Raw genomic sequence first — 19,578 nt, 5'->3', positions numbered from 1 at the left:
CTAACAGACACATAAAAAGATGCTCCACATCACTCATCATCAGGGAAATACAAATCAAAACCACGATGAGATACCACCTCACACCTGCCAGAATGGCTAACATTAACAATTCAGGAAACAACAGATGTTGGCGAGAATGCAGAGATAGGGGAACCCTTGTGCACTACTGGTGGGAATGCAAACTGGTAGAGCCATTCTGGAAAACAGTATGGAGATTCCTCAAAAGATTAAAACCAGGGCTACCCTATGACCCAACAACTGCACTACTAGGTATTTATCCAAAGGATACAAAAATGCTGATTCGAAGGGGAACATGCAACCCCAATGTTTACAGCAGCACTACCAACAATAGCCAAATTATGGAAGGAGCCCAAACATCCATTGACTGATGAATAAAGAAGGTGATATAATATAATATTTGTGTGTATGTAAATATTTACGTATTTATGTGTATGTATGTATGTGAATATATATTATAATATGTGTATATATGTGTGTGAATATATATTTATGTGTATATATGTGACTATATTATATATAATTATAATATATAACATATACACATAAATACATAAATATACATACACATAAATATACACACATAAATACATAAATATATACATACAAATTTATATATACACGTAAATACATAAGTATATATACACACACACACACACACACACACACACACACACACACAAATAAATAAATAAATAAATGGAATACTACTTGGTGATCAAAAAGAATGAAATCTTGCCATATGCAGCAATGTGGCTGGAACTAGAGTGCATTATGCTAAGTGAAATAAGTCAGAGAAAAACAAATATATGGTTTCACCCATATGTGGAATTTAAGAAACAAACAGATGAACATAGGGGAAGGGAAGGAAAAATTAGATAAAACAGAGAGGGAGGCAAACCATAAGAGGACTCTTAAATATAGAGAACAAACCGGGGGTTGCTGAAGGGGATGCGGGTGGGGGGATGGGCTAAATGGGTGATGGGCATTAAGGAGGGCACTTGTTGAGTTGAGCACCTGGTGTTATATGGAAGTGATGACTCACTGGGTTCTACTCCTGAAGCCAAGACTACACTGTATGTTAACTCACTTAAATTTAAAGAAATAATTTTTTTAAAGTTAACCCAATTTAAAAAATGGGCAAATGATCTGAATATGTATCTCTCCAAAGAAGATCTGCAAATAGACATTGAGTACATTGAAAGATACCTAACATCATTAATTGTTAGGGAAATGCAAATCAAAACCAGAATGAAATATCATTTCAGAAAACACACTAGGATGGCTATTAAAAAATGAGCATAATAACAAGTGCTGGTAATGATGTAGAGAAACTGCAGCCCTCATACATGGCTGGTAGAAGTGTAAAATGGGGCAGCTGCTGTAAAAAGTAGTTTGGCAATTCCTCAAACACTTCCTCAAATATGGCCCAACAATTCCATTCCTAAGGATCTTCCCAAGAGAAATGAAAAACAGGTCTACACAAAAACTTGTGCACAAATGTTCATAACAGCATTATTTATAATAGCCAAAACTTAGAAACAAGCCAGTGTCCATCACCTGATAAATGAATAAACAAAATGTGGTAAAGTGTCTCCATATAAAGCAATATTCTTCAACCATAAAAAGAAATGAAGTAGTGATACACATTATAACAGAGTACCATGAAAACGTCATCATTAAGTGAAAAACCCAGAAACAAAGGCCACATATTTCATGATTCATTTATAAGAAATATCCAGAATAAGCAAACCCACAGAGATGGAAAGTTGATTAGTACTTGCCAGGGGCTAGGAATGGAAGGGGGAAGAAGGGAAAAGGGCAATGAGTTACTAATGGGCAAAGAGTTTCTTTTTTGGGGTAACAGAAATGTTCTGAAATTCAATAGTGACAATGGTTGCATAACCTAGTAGATATTCTAAAAACTATATGCTTTAAAATGGCAAATCTTATGGTATATGAATTATATCTCAAAACAAACAAAAAAGATCCTAAAACTACAGCATCTTAAAACAATAAAAGGGAGGGGCGCCTGGGTGGCGCAGTCGGTTAAGCGTCCGACTTCAGCCAGGTCATGATCTCGCGGGTCCATGAGTTCGAGCCCGCGTCAGGCTCTGGGCTGATGGCTCGGAGCCTGGAGCCTGTTTCCGATTCTGTGTCTCCCTCTCTCTCTGCCCCTCCCCCGTTCATGCTCTGTCTCTCTCTGTCCCAAAAATAAATAAACGTTGAAAAAAAAAAAAATTTAAAAAAAAAAAAAACAATAAAGGGAAAAAAACTATAAAAGCATAAGATACTATATGGTCTCTTGGACTATTAAGAGGTGTTTTGATTCCTATTTTAACAATCTGAACTAATACATGGACAACAAAACTTTAAATCGTGCATACAAGACTCCCAGAGCCTCTTTTAATCCTCATATTTTTTTCCAATACAATATGCGATGAATAATGCCATCAAACACAATTATGTATGCACAATTCCCAAAGCACTTACTGAATCTCCACTCATTTCTCTCTCTCTTTAGAAAGCCAATCAGAATACAAGGTAATACTTTATATAGACATATAGTACATTATATAGTTATCATATATTACATACATAGATCTGCCTTATTATTACTAAATTATTTGTAATACAGAGCACAACTGATTACATCAAGTGTGCCATGACTGCCTTTATTGCACCAGAAAATGTTTTCTGTGATGATTTACTTGAAAAAACAACTACTGTTCCTTCAACAAATATCGTTGGGAAAACTGGACAGCTACGTGCAAAAGAATGAAACTGGACCACTTTCTTACACCACACACACACACACAAACACACACACACACACACACACACACCACACACACACACACCCTCAAAATGGATTAAGGACCTAAATGTGAGACCTGAAACCATAAAATTCCTAGAAGAGACCACAGGCAGGTATTTCTCTGACATCGGCCATAATAACATCTTTCCAGATATGTCTCCTGAGGCAAGGGAAACAAAAGCAAATAAACTATTGGGACTACATCAAAATAAAAAGCTAACTAAAACCAAAAGATGACATACCAAATGGGAGAGGATATTTACAAATGACATATCCGATAGAGGATTAGCATTCAAAATATACAAAGAACTTAAACAACTAGGGGTGTTCACTTGCTTAAGCATCTGACTCGATTTCAGCTCAGGTCATGATCTTATGGTTCGTGGGATTGAGCCCTACATTGGGCTCTACGCTAGCAGCAGGGAGGCTGCTTGGGATTCTCTCTCCCTCTTTGTCCCTCCGCCACTCACTGTCCCTTTTTCAAAATAAATAAACTTAAAAAAAAAAAATTTTACAACTCAACAGCCAAAACCCAAATAATCCAATTAAACAATGGGCAGAGGACATGAACAGACATTCCTCCAAAGAAGATATCCAGATGACTAACAGATATATGAAAAGATGCTCAACATCACTTGTGATCAGGGAAATGCAAATCAAAACCACATGAGATATCATACATAGCTAAAATATAAAACACAGGAAACAACTGTTGGTGAGGATGTGGAGAAAAAGGAACCCCTGTGCGCTGCTGGTGGGAATGCAAACTGGTGTAGCCACTGTGAAAGACAGTATGGAGGTTCCTTGAAAAATTAAAAATAGAACTACCCTATGATCCAATAGTCATACTACTGGATATTTACCCAAAGAATATAAAAACACTAATTTGAAGAGATATATGTACCTCTATGTTTACTGCAGCATTATTTATAATAACCAAATTACGGAAGCAGCCTAAATGCCCACTGATAGATGAATATGGATAAAGAACATGTGGTGTGTGTGTGTGTGTGTGTGTGTGTGTGTGTGTGTGTATACACATATATAAATAATTCAGCCATTAAGAAGAATGAAACCTTCCCATTTGCAACAACATGGGTGGATCTATACAGATGGTTTAATGAAATAAGCCAAAGAAAGAAAATTCCGTGATTTTACTCATATGTGGAACTTAAGAAACAAAACAAACAAACAAGAGACAAGCCAAAAAAAATAGACTCCTCACTATAGAGAACAAACAGAGGGTTACTAGAGGAGAGGTAGATGGGGGAGGGGGTGGTGAAATAGGTAAAGGGGATTAAGCGTACACGTACCCTGATGGGGACTGAGTAATATATGGGCACTAATGGATGAACTGCTATACTGTACCCCTGACAGTTATACAACACTACACATTACACTGGAAGAGAGGAGAGGAGAGGGGAGGGGAGGGATCAACATCAGAATCTTTGATCATACAGAAACTGATAGATTATAATATGAAGTACTTCTTAAAAACACAGTTACTTTTAGTAAGTACCCAGTAGCTTCTTGTATAGTTCATTTGTACCTCATCATCTACCAAAAATTATTTAAAATTTATAGTTCCATATTACACATTTATTAAATTTGAGAAAAATTCATAGAAAAGCATTAGTTCAAAAAGAGGTAAAATAACCAAGCTTCTGTAATTAAACCTACATACTCATTAAAAAAAAAAGTACATTTGAATGTTAAATATGTTTCTAAAAGTCATATGTAATACTGTATTTCTGTAAATCAATTCACTATCACCCTTCCTTTGGCTTCCATTATATTTTTAGAAGTACTGGAACAGAAAAAAAGAGGGAGGGCACCATTTACTTTTAGAAGTATTCTTCCTTAATTTGCAAAGTATGTGCATTTGATTCTCCTAATACCAAAAAAAAAAAAAGTTATTTAAATAATCTGATTCATCACCACAATAAACCACATTTTTATATACTAAATATTCAAAGGTAATTTGTAAATTTAATTCCCACTAATTTTCATGTTTCTAAAAGAGCTCTAATTTTGGTTTTCTCATTAGTAAGTAAAATAACAAAATTAAAAAAGTTCTAGATTCTTCTAGTTTCAACTTCTATAATTCTTTGAGATTTACTTCCAACATATTAAACATAATGGTTCTGTTTGGGGCTTAACTGTGTCACCCCAATCCCCATGAATTCATATGTTCAAGTTCTAATTCTCTTGTTCCTCAGAATGTGACTCTGTTCGGAGATAGAGCCTGTAAAGTAAGAAGGTAAAATCAAGGTCCTACGGATGGACCCTACTCCACTCTGACTGGTGTCCTTACAGGAGACTAAGATACAGACGTGCACAGAGGCAAGAACGTGTGAAGACGAAGGGAGATGACTGCCAGCCAGCTGCAAGCCAAGGAGACAGGTCTCAAAAGGAAACCTTGATTCTGGACTTGTAGTCTCCAGAACTGTGAAGAAGTAAGTTTCTGTTGCTTAAACCACCCAGTCCGATGTACTTCATTATGGCAACCCTGCCAAATTAACCCAGGCTCTAATATTTTTCAGTTATTTAGATTTTCTTAGCATGGAAACAAAAACAAAATAAAGATATAGAACTCCTATTTCAAGAAACTAAAATGAGTTCTTTGGAGATGTAAGTGTGTAAAAGGGCCCTGGACATCCTTCCCAAGAAGCTGAACTGTTTTGGGTGCAGCAGGGCTTTAGAAATAGTAAATTCCACATCCCTAAAGCAAAAGTTAACTTTCTATCAGCTTTTCGTGTTATGGTATACGTATACATATGTTTCTTTAGTGTTTTTTTTATTCAATTGCAAAAGAGCCAACATTAAGTTCCATATGGATAGATATCCTTGAAATGGCACAAAACAGCTGTAACAAAATGGAAAGGAGTGAAGGTCTTCAAGAGGAAAACAGCTGAGTTCAACTCTCAGCTCCACCTCCTACTAGCTATCTAACAACAACCAATCTACCGTCTCTGAGATTGCTTCCTCAGTCATAAAGGGATATCACTTCGCATGAATGCCTGGCACATAACAAATGTTCTATAAAAGGGAACACCATACCATCACTATATTTAAACAACTCAGCATTAGTCCAAAAGGAACAGTAAGCTACCCACCTAAGCACTGTGTGTGTGTGTGTGTGTGTGTGTGTGTGTATGGCAGCAAAATGCCAAAACCTATAATGTAATTTTTACTATAATTTAAATAATAAAGCCCAAATAAAATCAAATTGACACATAGCTTATACTGCTTTGAAAAATAGTAAATACCTGGCATAGACTCTATTAAATGAATCAAATAATTAAGGATTCAAGATTCTGTCAAATTCTCCCTAAATACACTTTATCTTAAAATGTTAACATTTTGCCTGAATTTCAGTCCTTCCATTTATATATCCAAACCCTACTACTTTTGCAAAGACTCAGTGTGAGTTACACATTCCTCTTAATCCTTAGGTGGCAATTTTTCCCTCCCACTGATACGACAGTACCAAATTATATGTTGTCTTTCTTTGTTACTTTTTATGTTAATCTCACTTCCACAACAAGACCTGAAATTTCCTGAAAGTAGGATCCATGATATATTTGCCTAGAAAGCAGCCATGTGCTCACAGAAAGAACTTACTACTTTATGGACTGTTATAATGAAGTTTGCTGCTGCCTTTCTATGTTGCTTAACTTAAAGGTATTTCAAATTAGGGAGAAAGCAAAACATATATTAGAGCACACACAGACTTGAAAGCATCCTAAAGAATCACCTAATTTAGCCTAATTACTTCTTTAAAAGTGATTATTAGATCAAATACAGACCACATAACATTTTTTTCATTTTTTTATTTTTTTCCATTGTCAGCAATATATCTCTTTTACAGTCTACAGCAGTTAATCTCTACCCTTCCCTGAATGATAATGAGAATATATTTTCACAGTAGCAACTGGTGACATTTCAATAAATCAATGTGCTGCAGTGATACCTAAATAAAAGCTTATTTCACTATAATGATGCTTCCAGGCTTCCCTCAAGTCAGGTGGTTACTTGCAGTTAATGATCTGTGACATACCACACAAGTAGTCCTAAAAAGACTTATTATCCACTGCGTGTGCAACAATATTTGCTTTATGGATGGCTAAATGAATGAAGACATTCAATGTAACTGTAAAAGTAAAATCAAAAGAAAACGTACAAGTAACATGTTTTCTTTAAGTAAAAGGGCTGTGACCGTTTTCCATTAATACTTAACCTTTTGCTGGAGCAGTGCAACCACATATAATGCTCAAATCCATAAAGCCCAAGAGCTGTTCTGGGTTAATGCTAATTAACTGCCCCCAATCAAAAGAGCAGTAACTTTCCAAAAATGTGAGATCATCAGCCTCTATTGTTGACACCAAAGTCATATCACAAAGCTTAATGAACAATAAAAGAGACAAATATGCTTATAGATAAGAATCTTTTAATCGAATTTCTATAAACCTGTACAATCCAAACATGTCAAGAAAAGAATTATTATGCTGCACACAAATTTGCTAATCTCAAACAATACTCCATCCTTCATGGCTGCCAGACTTTGCAAGCATTCACATGTTTACCATTTATAATTTTATTCATTCACTAGACTCGGCTTTTGTCCACCATATGTCCACTGTGGATTAACTATTCCCTTAGGTACAATTAAGGCCTTTCCATTTGTTGTAAGAAGAGCTAAGTATGAAGGACACGGCCAGAAATAACATTTATACCTCCACCAAAAACAGAAGCACATTGAAACTCAAACGATGGTTTATGCAGCATCTTTTTTTTTATTAGACATATGTCTACATAGCAAAATAAACTTGAGATAAAATTCATGGCAACTATACACCAGCTTTCACCATTGAGATTAGATATCAAAATCGTATCACCTCCACCGGGTTTAAATAATTTTTCAGAAAAATGTATTTCTAAAATATAAGCTAAATGAAGACTGGCTTCCAAATATTAATTATAACTGAAATTTTAATCACTATGTATTTCAGAGACATTTCACATGATTTTTAATGGTCTTGACTTTTAAATCCTTAAAGTAAAAAATTATATGTACTTAGCAATACTTCCTCCCATTATCCATAATTAGAAGACAGAATTTGAGGACACAGTGGGAGACACAATAATGACAACTAACACACATAGCACCTGTTACATACACGCATTGGTTCTGGGAGCTTTATATAAATAAGTCTTGCAACAACCTCCCTGTAAATTATTCCCACTTAACAGATGAGAAAATCGAGCTACAAAGAAGTGAGTACCTTACCATGGTCAACAATTAATAAGTGAGCCCATATCTGAACTTAAGTGGTCTTACTTAGAAGTCTGTGCCCTTAACCACCGTATGTACAATATTAACGTGCCAGAACGCACTATAAAGTAAATATCTATAAGGGAAAATACAATTTCTCATCTTTTTTAAACTAAAATTTTGTGTGAAAATTAAGAGATTAATTAAAGTTAGGAGTCTGGTTTTCAAAAGAACTACATGTGTAACGTAGCAGGTGTCTTGCCTGGTCTGATGTGATAGTGACTCATAAGCATGAAATGAGTCTGTCATTATTAAACTCCTCTTCTGATTCAAAAACCTGGGCTCAGCATTACACAAAAGCTAGAAGAACAGTATTATTTTCACTTATCATCTCAAAAAGTCCATAGTTCCGTTTTTTCACGGAGGTAGAGAATGAATACTTTTCAAGTCATTCATAACAAGTATCTACTGAGCACTTCGGGTGTTCAGGGACTAAGCTAGATAGATACTAGAGAGACAGCTGTGAACAAAGCAGTCTCTGCCTTCATGGAGCTTCAATTACAGAACACCTGGATAACTGCAAAGGGGGTGGGGGGGAAACGTGTATTCGAAAAAAAGGTGACTTTTTCAGAAGAATCTCAGAGTTTAAAAGCAAGAAATAGCTAATAATTATTAAATCAAGCAAGAAACTACCTAGCATTCTGTCCTACTCCTATTCTATTTGTTCGTGTCTCTCAACCCTCTAAGATGAGTTTAAGATTTGGGAAAGTCCTCACAAACCCCTCATGTTCTACTTTTTCACTAAATCAGAATCAGTGCAATAGACTCAAGATTAAGGAGTGGAGCTGACTCATTCAAAATTATATCTAAAAATAGAATCAGTGCTAAAACAACAAAAGAAGACGTAAGACACGCTTAATCATCAAGTGTTTGCACACATACCTCCATGTCTGTCTCTCTCCTCCCATAAACACAAAACATGCTGTCATCTCTCCCATCCTTTAAAAACAACACCAAAGAGTTCGGACCCACATTCCCCACCAGCTGCTGCCCCATGTGTCAATTCCCTTGTAGACTGGCATTACATATACATGTTGCTTCTATTCGTCGTCTACAATTCATTGTCTTCCTTTCTCTCCCCAACTCACTATACTCAGCTCTCACCCCCACCACTCCGATCAATCCATTTGCCAAGGTGATCACCAATCACGTCAGCGTGCTTAATCTAATAACCATTCTTAGAGCTCACCTGTTGATCACTCCCTTCTTAAAACACCTTCACATGTGGCTTCCAGGATACTTCACTCTCAGACTTTCCTCGTACCTCCACTAGCCACATGCCAATTCCTTTGCTGATCTCTCTATTTCCCCAAGCTTTAAAACATGGCTGTAACCCAAGGATTAATCTCTGTAATTCTTCCCTTTTTATACTCACTCCTATGTAAAGTTCATCCAGTCTCAAGGATTTAAATATCATCAATATGCTGTTGACTCCCAGACTTTTATCTCTAGACCTTCTCTTGCCTCTGAACTCCAGACTCATATATCCAACTACCTATTAAGTAGCTCCACAGAGATGCTTAATAGAAGTACCTCACACTTAACATGTCCAAAAGGAAACTTGAGATCCTCACCCAAATCTGTTCTTCCTTCACTCAATTTCTGATGTCAGTAACCTGAACTTCAGCATTCCAAACGCCTAGGCCAAAACTCCTGGCATTATCTTGCCTCCTCTCTCCTCTACTCCACAGCCAACCTATGAGAAAATCCATCACCTGTCCCTTCAAAATATGTCCAGAAACCAACTCATTTTCTCCACCACTTGCACTGCTGTAACCCTAGTCTATGCCACCATTACTTCTCACCTGAATATGTCCAGTCTCCTATCTGTTTACTTTGTTTCCATTCTTACCCACTGTAGTAAATTCTCAAAACAAGAACTGCAGTGATCCTTTCAAGTTAAATCACTTCACTCTGCTGAAATCCCTCAGTGGGTTTCCATCTCACACACAGTAAAAGTTGAAGCCCTGACAATGGCCTACAAAGCTGTTCCTGATTTGTCTCTTCCTAGATCCTTCCCTCTTTATATCTAGTTTCATGTCCTACACTATTCTTTTGCTGACTATTCCCTACTAATTGCTACCTACCTACCTACACACACACACACACACCCCTCTTTATAGCTCCTAGGGAGAAAAAACAAAATCAAAACAAAATACTACCTCAGGGCTCTGTTCCTACTCTTCCTCCTACTTGGAAAAATCTTTTTTTTTTTTTTTAAGTTTATTTATTTTTTTTTTTTGAGAGAGGAGAGAATGAGAGGAGAGAGAGAGAGAGAGAGGAACATGAGCAGGGGAGGAGCAGAGAAAGAGGGAGACACAGAATCTGAAGCAGGCTCCAGGCTCCAAGTTTTCAGCACAGAGCCTGACACGGGGCTCGAACTCAAGAGCCATGAGATCATTACCTGAGCCAAGTCGGACACCCAATCCGAATGAGCCACCCAGGAGCCGTGGAAACTCTTCATCCAAATATCTACATGGCACTGTCTCTTCCTTTATCTCTTTGTTCAAATGTCATCTTCTCAAACTTTCCTTGCTACCATATTTAAAATCTTAACACCCTCTTCCAAGTCTTCCTTTTTCTCCCTTTCCTGCTTTGTCTATGCAAAACTTACCATCATTTAACATATTATATATTTTCTGATTTACTTATTTACTATCTTCTTCTACTGGAACCAGGCTAGATGAGGGCAAAAAGTTTGTCTCTTCATTTCTGTATCCCTAACACCTACACAGGTATGGGCTCAATCACTAACTTTTAAATGAAATGAATGAAAGAAGACATAAGAAAGCAAAAAAAAGGAAATACATGCTGAATTGCTCTATTTATACTGCAAAACTACACATTCATGTGAAATGTGAGAAAATGTCATAGAATATAAAAAATAATTAAATCTAACTTCAAGAACAATTTTAAATTAAGAAGAGATGCTATTTTTAGAGCCCCCAAAACACTCCAAAGTTGACCATAGTTTCCAGGGTGTGCTTGGCAAGTAGTAAGAAGGTCAATAAATCTTAGCTAGATTTATTATTGTTATTATTAGGTATGGGCACTTATCCATGTATCAAGAAAATAGATTCTTAATAATCTAACAAGTGAATAAAATGACCTAAGAAACCATCTCTGCAAAGATAAGAAGACAGTGTTTACAATACACATAAAGTTAAAATTAAACTCTCTTAAAATTATATGGCAGGGGGGCACCTGGGTGGCTCAGTCGGTTAAGCGTCCGACTTCGGCTCAGGTCATGATCTCGCGGTCGGTGAGGTCGAGCCCTACACTGGGCTCTGTGCTGACAGCTCAGAGCCTGGAGCCTGCTTCAGATTCTGTGTCTCCCTCTCTCTCTGACCCTCCCCCATTCATGCTCTGTCTCTCTCTGTCTCAAAAATAAATAAACGTTTAAAAAAAAAAATTATATGGCAGGGATGCCCGGGTGGCTCAGTCGAGTAAGTATCCTACTCTTCATTTCGGATCAGGTCATGATCTCATGGTTCATGACTTCAAGCCCCATATTGGGCTCTGCACTAACAAGTGGGAGGGCCTGCTTGGGATTCTCTCTCTCTCCCTCTCTCTCTTTCTCTGTGCCTCGCTTCTGCTCACTTGTATGTGAGTGTTCTCTCTCTCAAAATAAATAAACATTAAACAAATTATAAAAATATATATATGGCAGTAAATATGTTCAATTAAGCAGACTTATTACTGGACATGTTTGGGTCATTGTATTTTAGGAATGGAAGGTGCTTATGATTACCGAGTATAATCCTTCATTTTATACATGAGGATGATCCTAAGTGATTAGGTAAACTGCCCAAGGTGACATAACCAGATAAAATGACAGCCCTAGCACAGAAACTAAAGTTTTCTGATCTTCCCTATAAATGTTCCTTTAATCTGTATTGGATTTGTTCCTCAATCACTGCAAATAAATTTAAATTAGTAAAGGGACTTAAATTACATTAATGAAAATTTTAAATCTTTTCACAAAATCTGTTTTATACAATAAAAGTTTAATGTATACATTTTACAATGCTATCTATTTTTTAACTTTTAATAGATTAAAATTAAGTTTAATATTTTATGTCTTCTAATTTTTAAAATCAGAGATTCATCACAAAGAAATAAAAGTAAAGTGGATGATCTTCTTTAGCATTTAATAACTCTATCATGACAAGAAGATGGACAGAAATCATATAAACCGATTGTTATAACATATACAATGCTTACATAATGCCCCAAACAAAGCAAAACCACAGAAAATCTTAATACTTCTCAGGCTAAGGAAATTACAATACTGTCAAATGGTTTGAAAGTAGACTATCTAAAAAAAGTTACTCTGAAATGACATAGTAACATCACTGCAACAATTGTCAGGTGAAATGATTTTGATTAGTATCATGGAAAAAGCACTCATCTGACATTTGTTCCCCAATAATTACCAGTCCTAACACCAGTCTGAATGCAAGCTTATGCATTTGAGGAAACAACTCCACCAATTTAAACTGGAAATACTATCAAAATGTTCTGAACGTTCAGCAGAAGTGTGAAGTATCATGTAAAAGAATAGTTTTAGAGCATGTATTAGGGGTGCCTGGGTGGCTCAGTTGGTTAAGCATCCAACTCTTGATTTCGGCTTAGGTCATCATCTCACAGTTTGTTAGATCAAGCCCTGTGTCAGGCAACGGGCTGTCAACACAGGGATTCTCTCTCTCCCTCTCTCTGCCCCTTCCCTGCTCACTCTCAGTACACAAAATACTGATGCTGTCACTATCAGAATCAGATGCTATCAGCACCTACTAGCAAATAACCATAGCTCTAGTTAAACAAATTTACATATAAAGAGAGGGGAAAAAAAAAAGAAGCAATAGAAACAAAAATATAAAGTCCATCTGAAAAGACACTTGGATCTGATACTTTGGATTACTATTCCCAGAACAAAAAGTATTAAAACAAATGGGCAAAGAGGTGGAATGTTTTAATTCACAATGTATAAACAGAATGAATTTTTCAAATCTTCAAGAGTTTTGATTCATGCTTTATAAATTACAAATTCTCTTAAGCAAACTGATAATAATGACTCACTCGTTCACTTTGTTATAATACTGTAGATGGTAAATTTTACAGAAGTTGATACGAACTCTTTCAACTTAGGAATCAGAGTAAATGTCACCCTACCTCACAGTTTCCTATTTCTACTCTCCAGATAAAAAAGGATTTTGAAGACTCAAAAAGTCACAGTATAGGCAAGCACTTTCATGTAAATTCCCATGAAATTTTTCAAGCCGGATGCATAACCATTTCTTCACACTCCTCTATCACTAAAAATAATCTTTAAAAAAATTATCATAATTTTATTGAGGGTATCAGTTAAATTTTCCAACCTGAAATGTACTTGTTTTACTAATACATTTCCATTGAGTTCAGGGAACACAACTACAGAGTACATTAAAATGTGACCTTTGAACCTCGCAGTGTAACACATCACTTCCTGGGCAGAGATAGTACTCCAAGAACAATCAATCACTGTTAAGAAGAATATACACTCAACATTGTTAATTAGTGTTGATGCACTCTTCTCGATGCCCTCATCTGTCATGAAGATTGTTTAAAAATCTGAGTTATTAGTCTTTATTTGGGAAAGGATCTGGTTAATATCTTTAAGAGCAGAAATCATTCATCTATCCACTCTATCTTGGAGCGTGATAATTCCTACCCCCAATACAAGTTACTGATAACCACCACCCCTCCACTGACTAAGAAACTATAAATCAGGAAGAGGGCAGCTTCTATGCAACCCCTGTTAATTTCTGTTTACAATCTATCCAACAGAGAATGTTAGCTAGTCAGGGGAGAAACTAGCTGATGGATCAGATAGTAGGAAAACATAACAGCTTAAAGATAGAAAATAACAAAATGACAAATTAAAATGCCATGTGCTTATAACAACATGGATTGAATTTAAAATTAATTCAAAAAAAAATGAATATTCCTGAATGTTCATTTAATTTCAATGTGAACCTTCCCTGAAACACTGAAAGAAACATGAAAACTGTTACTTCAATGCAGATGGTTTTTGAAATTAAACAAAAAAATTAAAAATAAATAAAAAGTCAAAAGTGTAGGTTTTCTATCATTACATAAAGGTCACTTTAGGAAAAAGCAAAATTCTTAATTCTTTTGTATTCATTTAACCTAAAATCATGATATAAAATCTATGACATTTTATCTTGAACATAATCCAGCATAATATAACTTCAGAATATTTCCTAAGAAACTCTCTGACATTTTTCACCAAAGTGGAATTCAGTAGGCCAGCCGGGCCTGAAGGCCATCTAATAGATTCCCTGTATCTACATATGTATTTTTCCTCATTAAGAAAACCATTTGCCCTTAATAACACATCCCAGGCCATAAACACTTCTAATTCCAACAGAGGCTTCATGAAAAGGCTTTTATTCATTCATTCAGTATTCATTCATTCAGGCACTATTCTAAGCGATGAGGTCCCTATGCTTCATTGAGCTTAGATTTTAGCAGGGAAAGACAGACAGGAAACAAACAAGAAACATCAGGTGGCACTGAGGTGACACAGAGAAGTGAAACAGAATGTCCTGAGACAAAGGGACTACATGGCTCGTTTACACTGAGTGGTCAAGAAAAGCAACTCTGAGGAGATGACACCTAAGATGTGATCCAAATGATAAAATGGAGCCAATCAAGTAAAGACCAGAAGAGAAAAGTATTTCAAGCAGAAGAAACCCTGTGATACAAATTAACTTGGAATGTTAAAGTAGAGGAAAAAATACAAGTGTGTCTTAGCACAGAGTGGGCAAGGAACACACGACGAAGTCTAAGAGGCAGGTAGGAGCCAGATCACCTAGTGTCTGGTAAACCTGGATGAAGAGTTTAGGTTTCATTTTAGGTGTGATGAGAAAGCACTAGAAGAGGCATACCATGATTTGCCATTAGAGAACTGGATAGTACGAGAGCAGAGCTAGAAGCAGGAAGGACAGTTAGGAAGCTACCGCAGTATTCGTGTGAGAGGTGATGGTGCAGTGTTAGGCCATGGCCAGGTGCACCTGTAATAAGCCCATAAAGCGGACATGAATGGAAAACCCCCAGGTCAAGTGGGAGACCAAGACTTTCAAAACCAGGAAACCAGGTATCAGACCTGGTAAAGATGGCTCTGTGAATTGCAGAAATTGCCTTTAGATGGTAATATAATTGTTTCCAGGTGCCTATCAGTCATCTCCCCCCACATTGGGCTACAGACACGATCAAACTTCAACAGAACTTCTGTAAAATACACAGAATAAACAGTTGACTTACCCTCTTTCCCATTTTGGAAAAGACCTAGCAGGAATTTATATTTACCTTGCTAGGAAAAAGTAGGGCCTTCCATGAAGATTTGGACATAATTGTATTTATTAATCCCAACAACCAAACAGAGCAAAAGAAAGGCAGTCAAGTTTTTAGAAAACTTGAAGTCAGCTAAAAATAAATAAATAAATAAATAAATAAAAACAACCTCAAAAAACTAAGAGTAAGGTTAACAGGCCCTTTCACTACTTAAAAGCACTCTAGCTCAAACTTTGTGCAAATTAACAATGACTAACTGAATACACATAAGTGGCACTCAAGAGTGTTTGCTGAACTGAATCGCCCTACCCATCTTATGGTACAAGAAGTATCAATCTAAAAAAAAAAAAAAAAAAAAGGAGGGGGGGCGCCTGGGTGGCTCATCGGTTAAGCATCAGACTCTTAATTTTGGCTCAGGTCATGATCTCACGGTTCGTGAGTTCAAGTTCCACGTCGGGCTCTGCACTTTCAATGCAGAGTGCTGGGGATTCTCTCTCTGCCCCCACCCCGTTTGCCTCTCTTTCTTAAAATACATAAACTTAAAAAAAATTTTTTTTAAGAAATAAATGAGGCATAAGATAGTGACAAAGGAATTCTCTAGGAACCACTTCCTCCAGGCCACTTTTGTAAGATGTCTGTTTCAGCTGTACTAATTTGTAATTTGTGATCACTCAAATTGAAGCTATAGTCAGTGTTTTTTAAAGGCTATTATGATTAATAATAATGATGATAATAGTTACTGAGTATTTACAGTATACAGACCTCATGCTAAGCACTTGCCATGTAAATCTCACTTAATCTTTAACCTTATCAGACAGAAACTACTATCTTTCCCTGCAGATGAGGAAACTGAGGTATAAAGATATAAAGTAACCTATCTGATGTCACACTGCTGTTAAGTGAAAAAACCTGGCCTTGTAAAAGCAGTCTCTAAATTCAAAGTCTTATGACCTTAACCATGACTCAATACTTCATTTAAAGTCTTCTATACTACAAAAAAAATCACTAACTAGTGTCTTACAGCCTTTCAGAATATGGAAAAAATAAACTTGTTTTAAGTATTATACACTGAAATAGTTTAGTCATTGCTAATTCTATTTCATTAAAGCAAATCTCTTCCTCTACTGGCTACTTCATTAACCTACTCTAGTTACTCTTTAAATTTAAACATAATAAAACACAATTTTTAGTAAAAATAAACCTGTAATTCATCCTTACCTAAGAGTATCCTCAATCTTCAGTCCAAATTTCTGTTTACTATATTTTCATAAAAACACAAACAATTTTAGGGGCGCCTGGGTGGCTCAGTCGGTTAATCGTCCGACTTCAGCTCAGGTCATGATCTCAGGGTTCATGAGTTTGAGCCTCACATCGAGCCCTGCACTGACAGCTCAGAGCCTGGAGCCTGCTTCAGATTCTGTGTTTCTCTCTGTCTGTCTGTCTGTCTGTCTGTCTCTCTCAAAAATAAACAAACGTTAAAAAAAAGGAAGGAAGGAAGGAAGGAAGGAAGGAAGGAAGGAAGGAAGGAAGGAAGGATGGGTCTCCTAAAATGAAAAGCTGCACTCAGAAATAGAAGGTAAGGTCACCAAAACTTATGATTTCTAAAGGGGAATTTCAATGAATTGAAAAGCATCAGATTCACTCAATTAGAATTATTTACGGAACAGAAAAGTAAAATTCACCTAAAACTTAAAAAAAAACTGTACCCAAGGCATCCATTTCATGATATGTAATACTATTTTTCTAGACACTATTATAAAATTTGTATTTTTAACTGTTCAGAGAAATGATATCCACACCTGTTTTGTAATGGTTTTAAAGTAAGGCTTGGATTTATTAAATGTTCATCTAAGTGTGCAAAACCACATAATGAAGAAATCTTGGTTTAGTCCTTCAGGAAGTACTATTTCCTAAATAATTACAGACCAAAAAAATGCACTATACTTTTAAAGACCTTTGGAGAAGATAATTCTCTTGGTAGTATACTTGGGTATTGGTTTAACAACGCTTGTAGTCAGGAAACTCTTCCTGACCTAAATCCTCCATGGTATAATTTAAATTCATTTTCTCTTTTTGTGACCTCAAATAGTTGTAGAAGATTAGGTCATATTATAATATTTTATATATTTCAAAACCCTTATTAAGGTCTCCTTTTCCAGGTAACTGCACTGCAGGACTATGAACCAACAGTCCTGTACAAAATTCAGCCTTATAATTTTATATGCCCAGCTGACAGATCTCAAAAATTATCCACCCTTTTCACCACGCACGACTCCTCCCCCAATACACTCTTTCTCAAAATACAAAACAACACAAGAAATTATCTGTACTTTAGAACTAATCTCAAAATTTAGAGAGACGTTTGTGAGAAACAGGAGCAAGGAACCACACACCCAAAACTCCACCCGCCGCTGCTCTCTTCCCTACAACGGGTGATCATTTAATGAAATCTCTCTCTCAAAATCTCTGGGGCAGAGCTGAAGCTGCAGTGCAATATCATAAAATCTGCAGCTGTGTTGCTGTTCTTAATAGTCCGTGCTGCTTCCTTAGACCACAGGAAGCCAAAACACACACTGTCAGAACAGAACTTACCTTAACGGGAATCGGCCAAAGCAGCAGGGCAGTGAGATCAAGCATCAGAACTGTCACTGAAAAGATCGTATACGTCCATGCAAACTTTCTCTTCAAGCAATTTACTTACTCCAGGAAAGCTGTATCTTTTATGTTTCTACACATCAAAATTTGTTTAGACTAAATAAATTTGTAAAGACTAAAGGATAGGCAGATAAACAACGACACAGAAAGAAGCATTAATGACTTACTTTTATTGCCCACCAAGGCAACCAGCGGCTGAGTCTCTGACTCCTCGCTCACTTTCTTCACCACAGAATACCAATCTTCTAAATTCTCAAAGCTTTGATAATTTGTAATATCATATACCAACAGGATTCCCTGTCACAAAAGAGTTACAGAACTTTTTGTAAGATACCTGGCACAGACGTGGTGAGCTACCACAAACACGAAAAAATCCTATCATGGGTGAAAAGGCTGCAAAGGTCTACAATCCTGCCTGTTACTTTCATGAGGTCAAACATGTAAACCTTCCAGTAAATAACCATCTGCTGCTGCTCTTTCTAAATATTTTCAAAAATGAGATTCCATGACATCCCTTGATAGTCAATTTTAGTGTTTAACACAATTTTCTTTAAATGAAGTAAGTCGATTTCCTCTTTTGGTCCTCTGTGCATTTGGAGAACAACACTGGGGTATCCTCCTTGTAATAACCCTTCATGTACTTGAAGATAGTTAAGTGACTCCTTTACCATCTCCTTTCCAGAATAAACAAACTCAATTCCTTAAACTTGCCTCAAAGGACCTATTTTCTATCCCTTTAATCATAGTTGTTGGGTTCTTCCCAGGACACACTACATACAGTTTTTTGACATCCTCTTTAAAATGAGCAATGTAAAACTGGACATGATACTGTAATAAGAGCCTGAACAAAGCCAAATATAACAGAGGGATTGCTTCCTGCCTCTTATATATCATATTCCTTTTAATATATCCCATTATTTTGTGTGGGAAGGAGAAGTATGTACACACACAAAAATAACAGTGCCACATTCTTGATTCTCATCCAGTTCGTGGTCAAACACTTAATACAAAGCTCTGCATATAGTCTAAGTCTGGACCCTAATAGCATTTACGTCTCCTCCTTCTTAGGATATAATCACAAACTTTTACTACATTTTGTACCTACTATCCATCTAGACGTATATTTAGATCTTTTCATCAGTCCTTACAATAATCATCTAATGCTGCTAACTCTTATTCTCATTTTACTAATAAGGAGAGGCTACAATAACGAAGGTCAACCATACTTAGGGCACATACCACTACCACTAGGGTAGGTGAGGAAGCCAGATCTGAATCAAGGGCTGTGTGAATATAAAGTCTACTCATGCATTCTATAAGCATTTGTCTGCCAACTATATGCCAAGCATTGTGCTGGGTCCTAAGGATATAAATTCCAAACCTCAAGAAACTCAGT

The 19,578-nt window shown here is 36.4% G+C and overlaps 1 protein-coding gene across 4 annotated transcripts in view; it reads right to left on the bottom strand.

The window, feature by feature from the left end:
* RAB28 (RAB28, member RAS oncogene family) overlaps window positions 1–19,578 on the bottom strand; it is an 86,506-nt gene that overhangs the window by 45,697 nt on the left and 21,231 nt on the right. For all 4 annotated transcript variants that reach the window (XM_030314191.2, XM_030314189.1, XM_030314190.1 and 1 more), the window contains exon 4: window positions 18,350–18,479. In XM_030314191.2, the coding sequence (XP_030170051.1) occupies window positions 18,350–18,479 (130 nt within the window). The remainder of the gene's footprint in view (window positions 1–18,349; window positions 18,480–19,578) is intronic.

The sequence above is a fragment of the Lynx canadensis genome, chromosome B1 (assembly GCF_007474595.2).
Source record: "Lynx canadensis isolate LIC74 chromosome B1, mLynCan4.pri.v2, whole genome shotgun sequence".
Lineage (NCBI taxonomy): Eukaryota > Metazoa > Chordata > Mammalia > Carnivora > Felidae > Lynx > Lynx canadensis.
Note: the sequence above shows the minus strand (reverse complement) of the source record. Positions and strands in the feature narration are given on the sequence as shown.